The sequence below is a fragment of the Geotrypetes seraphini genome, chromosome 17, assembly GCF_902459505.1.
Source record: "Geotrypetes seraphini chromosome 17, aGeoSer1.1, whole genome shotgun sequence".
NCBI lineage: Eukaryota > Metazoa > Chordata > Amphibia > Gymnophiona > Dermophiidae > Geotrypetes > Geotrypetes seraphini.
The window spans coordinates 8,434,667-8,449,446 of record NC_047100.1 but is presented as its reverse complement, the minus strand read 5'-3'; the positions used below and the strand labels follow the sequence as shown (position 1 = coordinate 8,449,446).

The following is a 14,780-nucleotide window of genomic DNA, read 5'->3' as shown; positions in this document are numbered from 1 at the left end:
CCTCTTATCAGTTTAGTCGCTCTTCTCTGGACCCCCTCGAGTACTGCCATGTCTTTCTTGAGGTACGGCGACCAGTACTGGATTTTATGCTGCTTAGCCTAGGCATAAGCAGTGGATTTCCCCAAGCTAATTGCTTTCCTTCTGGCCCCACAACCCGGAAGTGATTTCAGAGAGAGCCAGGCAGGTGCGAGCAGCAGGCTAGAGTAGTTGCTTGTGCTGGCAGAGATTTTAAAGAGGTATGTTCACAGGGGGGGGGGGGGGGGGGGGGGCAGAATGTAGAAGTGCACCAGTGGCCTCGGGTGTGTGGGGGGGTTTTTTGGGATGTGGTGGGGTGGAGCAGCGCCGGTGGTCGGGAGGGGAAGTGGAACGAATCAAGCGAGTTTCCTTTACTTCCTATGGGGAAACTCGCTTTGATATACAAGTAATTTGGTTTACGAGCATGCTTCTGGAATGAATTATGCTCGTAAACCAAAGTTCCACTGTAGTAAAAAAAGAAATGTAAATGACTAACAATATAAGAGGGATTCTTAAAAAGGTGAATCAACTTCATTCCATAATAACAGTGAAACCCACACATTTTCTGATAATTGTTTCAAAAATGGACTGACCTACCTTTTATGGATTATTTATTCATTTAAAACTGTCTGCTGGAACGTTCTGGGCTTTGTTTGGTTACCAATGCTCATCTCCAGACAACAGCTGAGGAAAAAAAGAACTAGAAATACTTGTTTAATAGGAAATTGGGTTTTAATAGTTGTCATGTGGTTTGTTCATATGCATTCCTGTGTGTTTTTTATCTTCCAAGTTGTGAATGAGACATGCAGGCCTGTAAAAAATTAACCAAGGTCAGCATTTAGATTTACATAAACACTGACTAGTTTAGGACAATTTCTCTACAGAACAGAAGGAATGAGCTGGTGATACTTATGATAAATATGCTTTGATAGAGCACCTGTACAAAACAAGAGTTACATTTTTACTATCCCCCTGCCCCCTTTTTACTAAGCTGTGGTAAAGGTTTCTACCATGACCCAGTGTTGGAGCATTTGGTGCCCCAGGCCACGGTAGAAACCTCTACCGTGGCTTAGTAAAAGAGGGCCTATGTGCAGTAATAATTGTTGATGAGTTTAATACTGTGTTAATTCTATAGCAGTCAAAATATAATTATTCTAGTGGGCATCATTTTTATTAGAGCTTGGATGGTTTCTCTCAAGTTTGTTTTATGCTTGCTCAGTTCCAGACTCTAGGGGTAGAAATGCCTGTAACAGGTATTTGAAGTATGGCTGTATAAATGACCATCTGTTTCTGGTTTTTGACAGGCTGTTAGACTCCAAAAAATCTGGATAAAATTTACTGCATACATAGAAGGAAACTGCATTGTAACCAGTGGACTGGATATTCTGAAACCAGATTGCAATCACAAATACCCAATTACTTGTGCTCTGCCTTAAAAAAAAAAGAAAATTACTTGTGCTTCATTTACAAACAAAAAGGAAAATTACTTGTGCTCTTTCTTTTTAAAAGAAAATTATTTTTTTATTAAAGATATGAAGAGAGTACAATTTCGAAAAATTCCAATACAAAATCTACTTCCAGATTTAAACAGTATAATTTCCAAATACATGAGCTGAATTATTATATAATACAGTCCAAAACACAGACTGTATTCTTCACATCTTATTTTCACCTTAAACTTCTTCCATGCTTATTTATTTATTTAAAAATTTATATACCGCATAAAAACGATGCGGTTTACAAAATTACATGCATACATATTAAAAATGCTAAAACATGTTTCGACAGAACAAACAGAATAAAACATTAACTAACAATATCATTATTACAACCTTTTTTTCAAATTCATCCAACAAGATGGAAAGACAAAATCTCATAAAAACATTTACAGGGCGGTAAGGCTTCAGCAGCAAATAGCATTAGCACATGAAGGCATTAACAAATAATTGTGTGTTTTCATTCTGACCAATCTCAATTTGTAATTCAAAGCTTTTGCATGCCTTAGCTGCTTCCATTTTAGAATTGTGGCTCATCTTTGTAGATTCTAAATTGTAAAATTAGAGGTAAATATTCAGCCACTGCTAGCCAGCAATTTTTTGGCTACCAATTTCTATTTTCTATTCAATTCTGGCCATGTCCAGGTTTTGTGTGGCTAACCAGACAAACACAGGACTGAGTTTTATTCAGTCTGATTTCTCCAGTTAACTTAGATCAGTGGTTCCCAAACCCTGTCCTGGGAGAGATTTGCATGCCTGTCACTTCCATTATATGCAAATCTCTCTCATGCATATTCATTAGGGATATCTTGAAAACCCGACTGGCTGGGGGTCCCCCAGGACAGGGTTTGGGAACCACTGACTTAGATGGTTAAGTGCTGACTCCGCTCCTGGACCGCCCACAAATTGCCAGCTTTAGTTCTATTTAGCATTACTAACTAATTGAATGCCACTAAATATCAATTTGAATATCAACACCTACTTTTTTAACCAACAGGATTGCTATAATTGTAGAGACAGCTGGCATCTTGTATACTAACCTGCCATGTTCTGTTTATCCCTCTTATCCTTTCCCAGAAACATCAGGTATTCATCAGAGGGGGCATGCGGTAGCAGAACCTGAGAACATGGAATTCAAAAAACTCCAGAGTGGTTGGTTACTGTTTAGTTTACTGCTGCTGTGGGCTCAGTGGGATGCAGCAGGAGTAGGGAAGAAAGTGAGAGAAAAAGAACATGCCAGACCATATGCCACCGGAGGTCCCTCGCTACCCCCTGCCATTCCCTGAACCCCCCCGTACCTTCTCAGAGATGTTGGAGTAGGATGGAAGCTCAGTCCGTCCTGCTCTTAAGTGTCTTAGCCAATCAGGACTTTAGGCCCCTTCCCGTGTATCACATGAAGCACCAGGGAGGGAAAGCCCCATCATTCTGGAGCGGTGGGCCAAAGAGCAGGATGGACTGAGCTTCTGTCCTGCTCCAACGTCTCTGAGAAGGTATTGGGAGGGGGGGGTGTTTGGAGGACCGGGCATTTCTCCTGCCGCATCATTGCCATAGGGTGAGGAGAGTTACATTGGCAGGAGGGATAGACATCTCTCCTGCCATTTTCGTTGCCCAGGGGGGCGGGGAGGGGGGATTGCGATGCCCTAACAGCAGTGACAGGAGGCTGCTTTCCCTGTCACAGCTGTTAGGGCTCTGCACTTGTATCAATCGCTCACTGAACAATTGATCAGTTGCATTTGCATGCAAATGATTTGCACCTCCATGCAAATCATTTGCATGCAAACTAGATAGTGCATCAATCGCTGCTGGAGAATCGGCCAGACGAGTTGGTATCTTTAGTGCATCTAGGGCCTAGTTGTTTATTAATGCTAAGTACTCAGATGCAACTAGACTCAAATTTAAGATCCTTATTTTAATTCAAGCATACCAGCTTACCTTGCATTCTTTACTATTCCATATACTCCATCATGTACACTTAAATCCTCTAAGCCAGGGGTGCCCACACTTTTTTGGCTTGCGATCTACTTTTAAAATGACCAAGTCAAAATGATCTAACAATAAAATTTTTAAAAACACAAAACACACTGTACACAGAGAAAATGTTAATAATCATTTGTATTCGGGGTTTTTTTCAGAGGTCAAGGCAGATGACTTTAAAATATGCAATGTAAAAAACACTTTCAATAGTGATTGCTGTAATGTCCTATAGTATGATATGAGAACAGCATAGGCTATAAACTGGCTCAAAAATGAAGGAAAAAGCCTCAAAGGGCCCTCCCACCTCCACCGAAGTGGTTTGTGAAAGGTGGTTGAGCGGTCACCTCATTGGCAAAAAAACCTTATGCTGTGCTTCGCTAATGAAAAATAAAAGATAGAAGAAAATTTTCATCTTATCTTCAGCTGATTTGGTGGCCAGCGTTTCACAAATATGCTGCCTCAGGGTGTATCCCGACCGATCAGACTTCTTTCAGATGGGACGCTGAATCGTCTCGCGCTTTTTCCTTCATTTTTGAGCCAGCCTATGCTGTTCTCATATCATACTATAGGACATTACAGCAATCACTATTGAAAGTGTTTATTACTTTACACATTGTGTTTTCATGATATCTGGGTCATTTGTGTTTAAAATATGCAATGTCACCTCAGTAACAACTATACAAAAATAGACAAATATACCCCCTCCCCTTTTACTAAACCGTGATAGCGTTTTTTAACGCAGGGAGCAGCGCTGAATACCCCTCGCAGTTCCTGACACTAAAAACCATTATCCCGGTTTAGTAAAAGGGGGCCATAGTGCAAAATATAGACAGCAGATATAAAATCTCAAAACGAACACATTTTGATCACTAAATTGAAAATAAAATCATTTTTCCTACCTTTTTGTCTACCTTTCTTTCTACCCCCTCCCCTTTTCTTTCTGTCTCTTTCTTTCTCTTTCCCCATGCCTCCTCTTTATTTCTGTCTTTCTTTCTCTCCTCCCTCCCCAAGCCATCGCACCGATGTCTCCACTTCCCTGATTCTTTTTCTTCTCCCTGCTGCACCCCCCTAAGCTACCACACCTATTTCTCCCTGCTGCCCCGAGCCAGGCCTGGTGCCTACAAACACTGGACCCACAAGCCTTCACCTCCGACGTCAATTCAGACGTCGGAGAGGAAGTTCCAGGCCAGCCAGGCAGCGATTGGCTGGCCCAGAACTTCCTCTCCAATGTCAGAATTGACGTCGGAGGTGAAGTCTTGTGGGTCTGGCGCTTGTATGCGTCTGGCCTGGCTCGGGGAGGAAGGAAGAACAAGATCGCAAAGGCAACGTGATCGACTCGCATTGCCTTTGTGATCGACCATTTGGGCACTCCTGCCCCAACTAGATTATGACTCGCTTTGGAATATATAACCATTTGCATATAAACCAAAACACTGATGTAACAAGAGTTTGATAAATTGCTGTGTCTAACAAATAATAAAACCTTCTTACAGATTTATTTGTGACTTGTGCCACTCCCAAATATAAAAAACCTAAAGGTTTTATGCTAGATATATGTAGATTGCAGAGAATAGGAAGCAACTGGAAAATGGTAAAAAACAACAAGTTCAACATCTCAGCCAAAATGGTTATATAATCTGGGGCAGCCACTGACTACAGTCCAGATGTAAGTTCTGCGGGCAGCCTGCAGTAAATCAAAGCCTTGATCTCTCCTAAAGAGTTAGCTGGGTGGGATTGTTGATGTTTAACTGAATGCAAATCCTCTGATGATCTAAACTATATGCAAGAAGAAAACAGGCTGAAAGTGGTATGTGGAATGAGTATTGCAATTTCATTCATATTGAATATTAAAAATGTCATACTTTTTATAGGCTAATAGTTAAATGGTACAAACTCAGGTTTAGGGAAATTATTCCTCTCTCGAGTCCTGTGAGTCTGTCTATGGGAGTTGTCTTTACTAATACAGAGAATGCATATTGAAGCTTTTCTGATTCTAATTAACATTCCGCAATATGAAGCACGTTTTATTTTCTAGCCTCTCAGTGGGCAATCAATCATATGAATATTTAAGGTGGGGTCTTGAGCTTTTTACTCCAGTGGAAGCACATCTGCACTTTGGCTGACATCTGAAAATGATTAGTCTCTTTGGTGATGTCATAAAATAATTCATTAGGAGGAGAAGAGATGGCAATGGAAGCCATTTTAATTACATCACTATGGAATGCTATAGCTTGAGCTTCTTAAGACCTTCTATTAGAAGTCTTTGTTTACATTAAGCAAAGAAGAATATTTCACATCTAAAATATTAAAAGTATCCAGTGCATAGCCAAACCACATTTCCAGTATCCAAGTAGAAGATTTCCAGAACTATCCTAACTTCTGCGATACATTACTGAGGATTTAAAATCTTCAGTAAATACATTTCTAATGGTACAGTACAGGCCACTGTGAAGTAAATTTATTGGATTTGATGCATTTAATTATAAAAAAAAATCCTCTATATTTTACACTAAGATTTTATGATTCTTTCTCTGTACAGAGAACCAGTACACCAACATCTGTAATTAAAAAATGTATGTAAATCAAAAAGCCTATATTAAACCTTATATTGACGTTTTTAATCTAAACCACTTAGAACTGTTGAAAGAATTTGGCGGTATATCATAAACATATCTGTATTTAATGAAGTTTTCTGGGAGAAGTTTCTGCACATATAAATACAAGGTTGTAAAAGATCCATACGAAGGTATTAGTGAAAGCTAGTCTAGTTGCTCAGGCCCATACTCTATAAATGGCATCTAAGTTAAGTGCAAAATGCCATTTTAAAACACTTTTAAAATAAATTTCAAAGTGCCTAAAAAAACAGTGCTGGAATTTCACCTACAGAGTGCTTATTAATGCTTAACACCATGGTAGGAATGGCTTTTGCTGGAAGTGGCATTGGGCACTATAAAGCGCCTCCATAAGGCATGATTGACATCAACGGTAGGCACCGGAAATGTAGGCATTGAGAAACACTGCTTTATAGAATCGCATCTGTCTTGATGGACAGATGCCTAACCACCCCAATTCTCTAAACTAGTGCTCATATCACAGGCACCAATTAGAGAATCGCTCCTGATCCCTGAGCTTACTATGCCAAGGAAATCTCCCTGCTGCAATCAGCTGAGTGGATGCAGCGGGGAACCCCTGAAGTAGGCCAGCAGGAGGAATTCCCATTCCCACTGCTACCCCTAAACCCCCTCACAAATGTCTGCAGTAGGGATGCCCACTCCCTCCTGCTTCCACCCCCGAACCCCCCAACAAATCCCCTGATAGGAGGGATACCCACACCCCCAGAACTTCCTCTCACCCAGCAACACCCCATTCCAGAGCCCCCCTACCTGTAGAAACCCCCCCCCCCCCCGGTACCCCCTATCCACCTTCCCTTTTAAGATGAAAGTCCGGCCGTTGGGATATATACACTGTCCTACCGGTAGGCCTATCACTCAAATGGCAGGCCGCCTTCTTCCTGTTGCATTCTGGGATGCACCAGGGAAGGGGCCTAAGGCTCCGATTGGCCCAGATGCCTTAGGCACCTGGGCCAATCAGAGTCTTAGGCTTCTTCCCAGTGCATCCTGGGATGCAGTAGGAGTGGCCTAAAACTCCAGTTGGCCAGATGTCTAAGGGTCATGGGAAGGGCCTTAGGCATCTGGGACAGTCAGAGCTTTAAGCTCCTTCCCAGTGCATCCCAGAATGTACCGGGAAGGGGAAGGCCTGCCATTTTGGAGTGGTTGGCCTACTGGCCGGAGGGTTTATGCATCACTCCAGCTGGACTTTCATCTTAAAAGGTACGTGGGGGGGGGGGGGGCAGAGGACCCAGGGAAAGGTCTACCAGATACGGAGGATGCTTCATGGGGTGGTGGCAGGAGGAAGTGGGCATCTCTCCTGCTGGGGGATTTGTCAGGGTGGAGGGGGCGTCATCAGTTCTGGTAGGAGGGAGGGGGTGGCGGTGGAATAGGGTGGGCATCCCTCCTGCCATGGATATTCGCAGGGGGTTTGTGGGTGGCGGTGGGATGAAGTGGGATCCCTCCTGCTGACTGACTTCGCAGCAAGTGGAGGAGGGGCCTACCGCAGCCCTGGGTGGCAGGGAGATTTCCTTGCTGCAATCAGCTCAGCAGCCGCATCTATTTGAAATATAGGCCAACTCGCCCAAGGCCACTTCCGGGCAAAACCACATCCAGGCTTGCGTGAGCTTAACTGTCCTGACACATCTCCCTGCCCACAACAGATGCCTACAGTGTAGGCAGCCTGCCTCTGATTGTCTTTTTTTTTTTATGTGCATCCCGATTGGCTGCTTACACAGTGGTAGGACGCTTACCGCTGCTACGATCAGGACACTGTTTATAAAATTTGACCTTAAGGGCTTCTTTTACAAAGTTGCACGGCAAACACTCCAACATCCATTAATTCCCTATGGACATTGGAGCGATTACCGCAGCAGCAGTCACTAGCCCAGCTTAGTAAAAGGGCCTCTCTATTTTTCTCAGAAAATTTGTTTAGCAGTAAGCTTAAAGTAGATTCTTTCTCTGTTTTAATTAACTGGTATGTATAAATTGCTTAAATGATTGAATCTGTAATCGCAGTACCATCTAATTAATTCTTCTTAGTTGCATTTTATGCTTCACCCCTGTACTACAACAAGAGTCAGCTCTTAATAATCCTACCAGCATTACCCTTCCAGTATTTTTGGATTGTTATTACAATAATAGATAAAGAAAGAATTGAAAACATCCATGGCTTCATTCTCACTTATGTTGCTGCATTTAATTTACTTTAATTTAGTCTGACTTTAGGACAATTAAATGAGTGCTAATTAAAAACTATTACTTTGAGATCTGGCACTGTACAAACTTTCTGTTCATTGGATTTTCACTGTCCTGAGCATCACATTTTGTATAATGGCTATAAGATGCATTCAGACACTTTAACAGTCACTATGGAGACCTTCTAGTAGACAGAGGCACTTCTCAGACAGCTTCAGGGCTAATTCTCTGTGATTTTTTTTTTTCTTTACACTTTTCAGCCCTGTTTATGAATACCCTTTTCATTTTTTGGATGAATGATTTCAATTATATCAATTTTAACAAAATCATGCATAAAATAGTATTTCCTCCTGTTTCCTGTTGTTGAAGAGAAAGGGAGAGCTGGATATTTCTCATAATCTGAATTTCATAATCCATGGATTTTTGGGCCTCTTTTACAAAGTTGCGGTAGCGAGTCCCAGTGCAGGAAATGTGATACAGCCAATGAGCTGTGTCACATTTGCCACGTAGGACTCTCTACCACGGCTTTGGAGAAGGGACCCTTTGTGTGACACTTTGGTGGTTTGTAAATCTTTTTGACAGAAGCAGATATATTTCTTACCAATTATTTCTTAGTCACCCAACATATTCTTCATACATAGAAACACATTATATGTATAATAGTATTCAAGTTCTGTTTTATTTCATACACCTTTCTACCTCCACAAAAGGAGATCTAGGAAGTTTATATCCAATTACTGCAATACACCAATATACCATATAATAAATATAATAATAATTAATATTACTTATATAGACTTACCTTCTAGTTATAGGTTGCCCCACACAGCTAAAAAAAAACTTTAGTACAAATTAGTACATACAGTAAATATCAATAATAATATATCCCTATCAAGTAAAACACATCATCATGTTATATTATATGTAGGCTTAAATCCTACCAAATCCTCGCAGAGCAGAGTTCTAGGCAGGTTATGTACATTAAGTAAACTTTATATGAAAGGTATTTGCGGGATAGAAGACACCAATGTAATATATGGGGGTGATAAGAATGTAATTACTTCCTTAAAGATTTCAGAAACAACAATATTACAGATAACATTTTCATAAGTAGAGAGTTACTGCTAGACTTCTTGATGCAATGAGAATGCTTTCAGTGTGAAATCTAGATCAGTGATTCCCAACCCTGTCCTGGAGGAACACCAGGCCAATCGGGTTTTCAGGCTAGCCCTAATGAATATGCATGAGAGAGATTTGCATATGATGGAAGTGATAGGCATGCAAATTTGCTTCATGCATATTCATTAGGGCTAGCCTGAAAACCCAATTGGCCTGGTGTTCCTCCAGGACAGGGTTGGGAACCACTGATCTAGATCATATTAGGTCCTTCATAAAGGTTTTTGAAGAGCCATATTTTCAGGTACAGTATTTGCAAAACTTAGTATATACATACAAAGAAAAATGAAAAAGATTTGACATTCTCTTCAGTACCCAACCATGTGTTTATATCTGGGGGGGTGGGGGGGGAGAGCCAGGCAGAACTATATAGGCCTTTGACTTGGAAATTGGGGAGGAATGGCTGTTGCAGGTGTGTGCATTTGGGTGGGGGAGAGAAAGATCTAGTTTAGGGACAGAACTGGAGATCTTATATTTAAATGTTAAAGTTATAGATTAAAGAGGGATAGTGATTAACCCGATAGACAGATGGAATGTATATGACTGGAAAAAAAGATGATGGCAGGCTCCTGTGCAAATTAGAGGACATATTGGTAGAGAGACTTTGAACATTCAAAAGCCCTCCTTGTTCTCTTTGAGTGACCAGAATTGTGTGTGTACATATATATATATATTTATGAATTCATAGATTTATTGTGTTCAAGGCATTTTAAATAAAAGATATTTGAATAGTTACAAGAATGAAGAGACACTGATTTTCCCAGAAATGTTCAGGGGTCCTTTTATGAAGGTGGGCTAACTGATTTAGCGCGCGCTAAATGGATATCTTAGCATTTAGCGTGCACTAAATCGGTTAGTGCACCTTCATAAAAGAACCCCTCTGTGAATAAACCTTAATTTCCATCCCATATGTTTGACCAAACTGCATATTTTGTTTTGCTGTGCACATGTTGCATGAAAATTATGGTGTGCACCAGTACATCACAAGTCATGATCATTCTAACAGAATAAATAGGGTCAATGATAAGATATGATTGAAGTCTACACAATCTTGAGTGGAGTAAAATGGGTACAAGTGGATCGATTTTTCACTGTCAAAAATGACAAAGACTAGGGGACGCTCGATGAAATTACAGGGAAATACTTTTAAAACCAATAGGAGGAATTTTTTTTTTTTTTCACTCAGAGAATAGTTGAACTCTGGAACGGATAGCATAGCTGGCTTTAAGAAAGGTTTGGACAATTTCGTGAAGGAAATGTCCATAGTCTTTTATTGAGAAAGACATAGGCGGGAGGGGGAAGCCACTGCTTGCTCTGGATTGGTAATATGGAATGTTGCTACTCTTTGGGTTCTAGAATCTTGCTACTTTTTAGGGATTCTGCATGGAATGTTGCTACTCTTTGGGTTCTAGAATCTTGCTACTTTTTAGGGATTCTGCATGGAATGTTGCTACTCTTTGGGTTCTAGAATCTTGCTACTTTTTAGGGATTCTGCATGGAATGTTGCTACTCTTTGGGTTCTAGAATCTTGCTACTTTTTAGGGATTCTGCATGGAATGTTGCTGCTCTTTGGGTTCTAGAATCTTGCTACTTTTTAGGGATTCTGCATGGAATGTTGCTGCTCTTTGGGTTCTAGAATCTTGCTACTTTTTAGGGATTCTGCATGGAATGTTGCTGCTATTTGGGTTCTAGAATCTTGCTACTTTTTAGGGATTCTGCATGGAATGTTGCTGCTATTTGGGTTCTAGAATCTTGCTACTTTTTAGGGATTCTGCATGGAATGTTGCTGCTATTTGGGTTCTAGAATCTTGCTACTTTTTAGGGATTCTGCATGGAATGTTGCTGCTATTTGGGTTCTAGAATCTTGCTACTTTTTAGGGATTCTGCATGGAATGTTGCTACTCTTTGGGTTCTAGAATCTTGCTACTTTTTAGGGATTCTGCATGGAATGTTGCTACTCTTTGGGTTCTAGAATCTTGCTACTTTTTAGGGATTCTGCATGGAATGTTGCTACTCTTTGGGTTCTAGAATCTTGCTACTTTTTAGGGATTCTGCATGGAATGTTGCTGCTCTTTGGGTTCTAGAATCTTGCTACTTTTTAGGGATTCTGCATGGAATGTTGCTGCTCTTTGGGTTCTAGAATCTTGCTACTTTTTAGGGATTCTGCATGGAATGTTGCTGCTATTTGGGTTCTAGAATCTTGCTACTTTTTAGGGATTCTGCATGGAATGTTGCTGCTATTTGGGTTCTAGAATCTTGCTACTTTTTAGGGATTCTGCATGGAATGTTGCTGCTATTTGGGTTCTAGAATCTTGCTACTTTTTAGGGATTCTGCATGGAATGTTGCTACTCTTTGGGTTCTAGAATCTTGCTACTTTTTAGGGATTCTGCATGGAATGTTGCTGCTATTTGGGTTCTAGAATCTTGCTACTTTTTAGGGATTCTGCATGGAATGTTGCTACTCTTTGGGTTCTAGAATCTTGCTACTTTTTAGGGATTCTGCATGGAATGTTGCTGCTCTTTGGGTTTTGGCCAGGTATTAGTGACCTGACCTTGATGGACCATTGGCCTGACCCAGTAAGGCTATTGTGTTCTTTTAAAATGCAATCACATTTGGCATGTATGACTCTAAAAGGAGCAGTCAGTATTCATTTCTGCAGATTACTAGGATTTCCAATCAAGTCTCACAGGCTTAATAAACATGGTAAATTGTAAATAAAATGCATCATTTCATTTCTCCAGTGTAGCCAACACTATTAATTTGCCTCTGCTCAAGCAACGCTCAACACTCAGCAGCCTTCCCAGGAGACTCTTCTGAACGACAGGCAAATTTTGCCCTATTTGCTTGGTTCAGAAAGAAACTCAACGCTCCTATAGTCCTTTGCAGTTCGCCAGCAGCTGTGCTAGATTAAACCTGTCTTTTTAAACTTTGCTGCTGGCCTTCTGCACTTCTCGTACATATGGAGTCTCATTTCTGGCATGTTCAGTGGAGAGTGTAGCATTTGGTGCACGTTTGGAAAAAGGATCATCTTACACCATTTATTTAAACAGGGCGATTTGTATTTATGTTTTGCTTGTGCCTGATTTTATTTTGATTAAGATATAAGTATGTGGTTAGGGTTATAGGAATTTAGTACTACATACAGAATAAAACTGCTCTCTGGGGATATTTTTGTGGACGCTTAAATGTAAGTGGTGCTGCCAAGCCAAATCCTTGGCTTCTCCATATAGTATAAACATTGGATTCTTTGAACCATTTCATTATACCCCATAGAAAATACGTTACTTGATATTAGACAGCAAACCTATGTGCAAATGCCAAAAATATCCACAAATGCCACCTAGTCGGCAAAAGTAGAGGGTATTATGGTCCTTCATGAAGTCGTATGGTAGAAATGCTAATTTCTTCTATATAATGTGTAAAATCAGAAGAGCAATTATAACTTGACCACATCCTATGTTTTAGAGTTTCCATTTGAGCTATGAACTGCAATAAGTATTCACATTTTCTGATGACACATCTCAGCCAATGTATACAGTAAAGAGTGTATCAAAGATATTATGTACTGTAAGACATACACAGCTGAGAACCACCCTGATTGGATGAAATCTACAGTAATGCAAAGGGACTACATCAGAAATTATATTTCATTTTTCCCCCCGAGGTACATCTGAGTAAAGCTAATTAAAAATGGCTCCATGGTTAGTAGCATAAGGTCAGTGGTGTAGTAAGGGCATTGTCCCTTCCGCGCGTGCACCCTTTTCCCCGTACTACTTTTTTGCTCCTGTCGGTTCACCCTTTGTCACTTCCTAGGTACAGGTCCTGGAAGTAACATCAGAGATAGCACCGATGCCAACACGGGCAGCAACCTTACACCAGAGAAGTAAAAAAGGTACGGAAGAAGGCAAGGGGTGCACAGCAAGGAGAGGAGTAGGGGGACGGAGAGGAGGTAGAGTGCCACACCCTTAGGAAGTTCAAGTTTCAAGTTTATTTAAAACTTACTATACCGCCTACTCAAGACTTCTAGGCGGTGTACAAACATATCATAATAATATACCAGTAAAAGTATAATTTAATCTATTCATGCCGAGGGCAGACTGCTCCCCACACCTCCTTACTACGCCACTGCATAAGGTACTTCTGGATTTTTCAGCATTATGGGACTGATTCTGGAAGCATCACCTGCCACAGCAGGTGCTTACAAAACGTACGCATGCCACCTGTTAATCACAGATAGGCTAATTGCAATGCGCAGGAATGTAGGCCAGGGTTTAACAAGCCTACCTTTCCAATACCCAGGGGACTGTCAGAATCGCGACCAGTATCACATAGTGACGCTGAAGTCCGGCACCACCCATAAGCACGCCCATCTCCAGGCTTTGGCATCACTAACTGCTGCTAGCCACCAGGGACCTAGGTGCCAGTCCCAGAGGCCACTTAGCGGTGGCATTTTTTTAAATGAGGGTTTGGTTGGGTTTTAATGGTGTGACTAATTATTGCCCCACTTAAACCCAATTAAACTGCTTACATTAGACACTGGTAGGTGCAATCTAGGCACCTGCCAGTACATAACGTAAGGCGACTTGTTCGTGAATCCAGGCCTATCTGACTTCATTATATTTTTATCGATGAGAAATTTTATAAACTGTTTTCAGTCTACTCTAAAGAGCTTCTGCAGGTGTAAAAATTCTCCTAAAGTTCTTATATTGTTCATTCGTTCCAGGTCAGAGGCCATCAAATTTCAGCTTCCTTCAAGAGGTAACAGAGAGCCCAAACAAGGAGCAGTAGTTCACTGCTCGTCTGTGCTGCAAGATCGAAGATCTCCAACAGGAGATGCAGGGATTGCAGATAATGGTATAAAACATTCTGCTTTATCTGTTTTTTTATATAAACAGCAATAAATGTTTGTTCGTTCATTCTTTTCTTTTTTTTTGTGACCCTGCAGTTTCTTCCTGCTCCTTTGTATTTTCAGCTTAACTGAAAGTAGGGCTGGGATCTTGTGCCATGTATTTCATTTCCAGCTACCTAGGGAGTTTTCTCCTATTTTATACTCCACATCCCCACCCAAAATAACCAATCTAGTTACCACAGTAGCAACCATGGATCACAAAAATAATTATGGATTCTGAATCCAACCACTAGATGTTATCCTGCCTCCAGTGGTGATTTTCTACTAGATCGCCAAATGGAACTTTTTATGGCACTGAGCTACAAAGATTGAAGACCATATTCTCTAATATCGTCGGTAAAATCTGATGGGCCGGACAAAATGGTGGAAACAATTATAACAAATAAAATTATGGAACACGTAGA

At 40.9% G+C, this 14,780-nt stretch overlaps 1 protein-coding gene across 2 annotated transcripts in view; it reads left to right on the top strand.

The window, feature by feature from the left end:
• Window positions 1-14,780, top strand: part of EFCC1 (EF-hand and coiled-coil domain containing 1) — an 87,569-nt gene that overhangs the window by 38,935 nt on the left and 33,854 nt on the right. For both annotated transcript variants that reach the window (XM_033926478.1, XM_033926477.1), the window contains exon 3: window positions 14,191-14,321. In XM_033926478.1, the coding sequence (XP_033782369.1) occupies window positions 14,191-14,321 (131 nt within the window). The remainder of the gene's footprint in view (window positions 1-14,190; window positions 14,322-14,780) is intronic.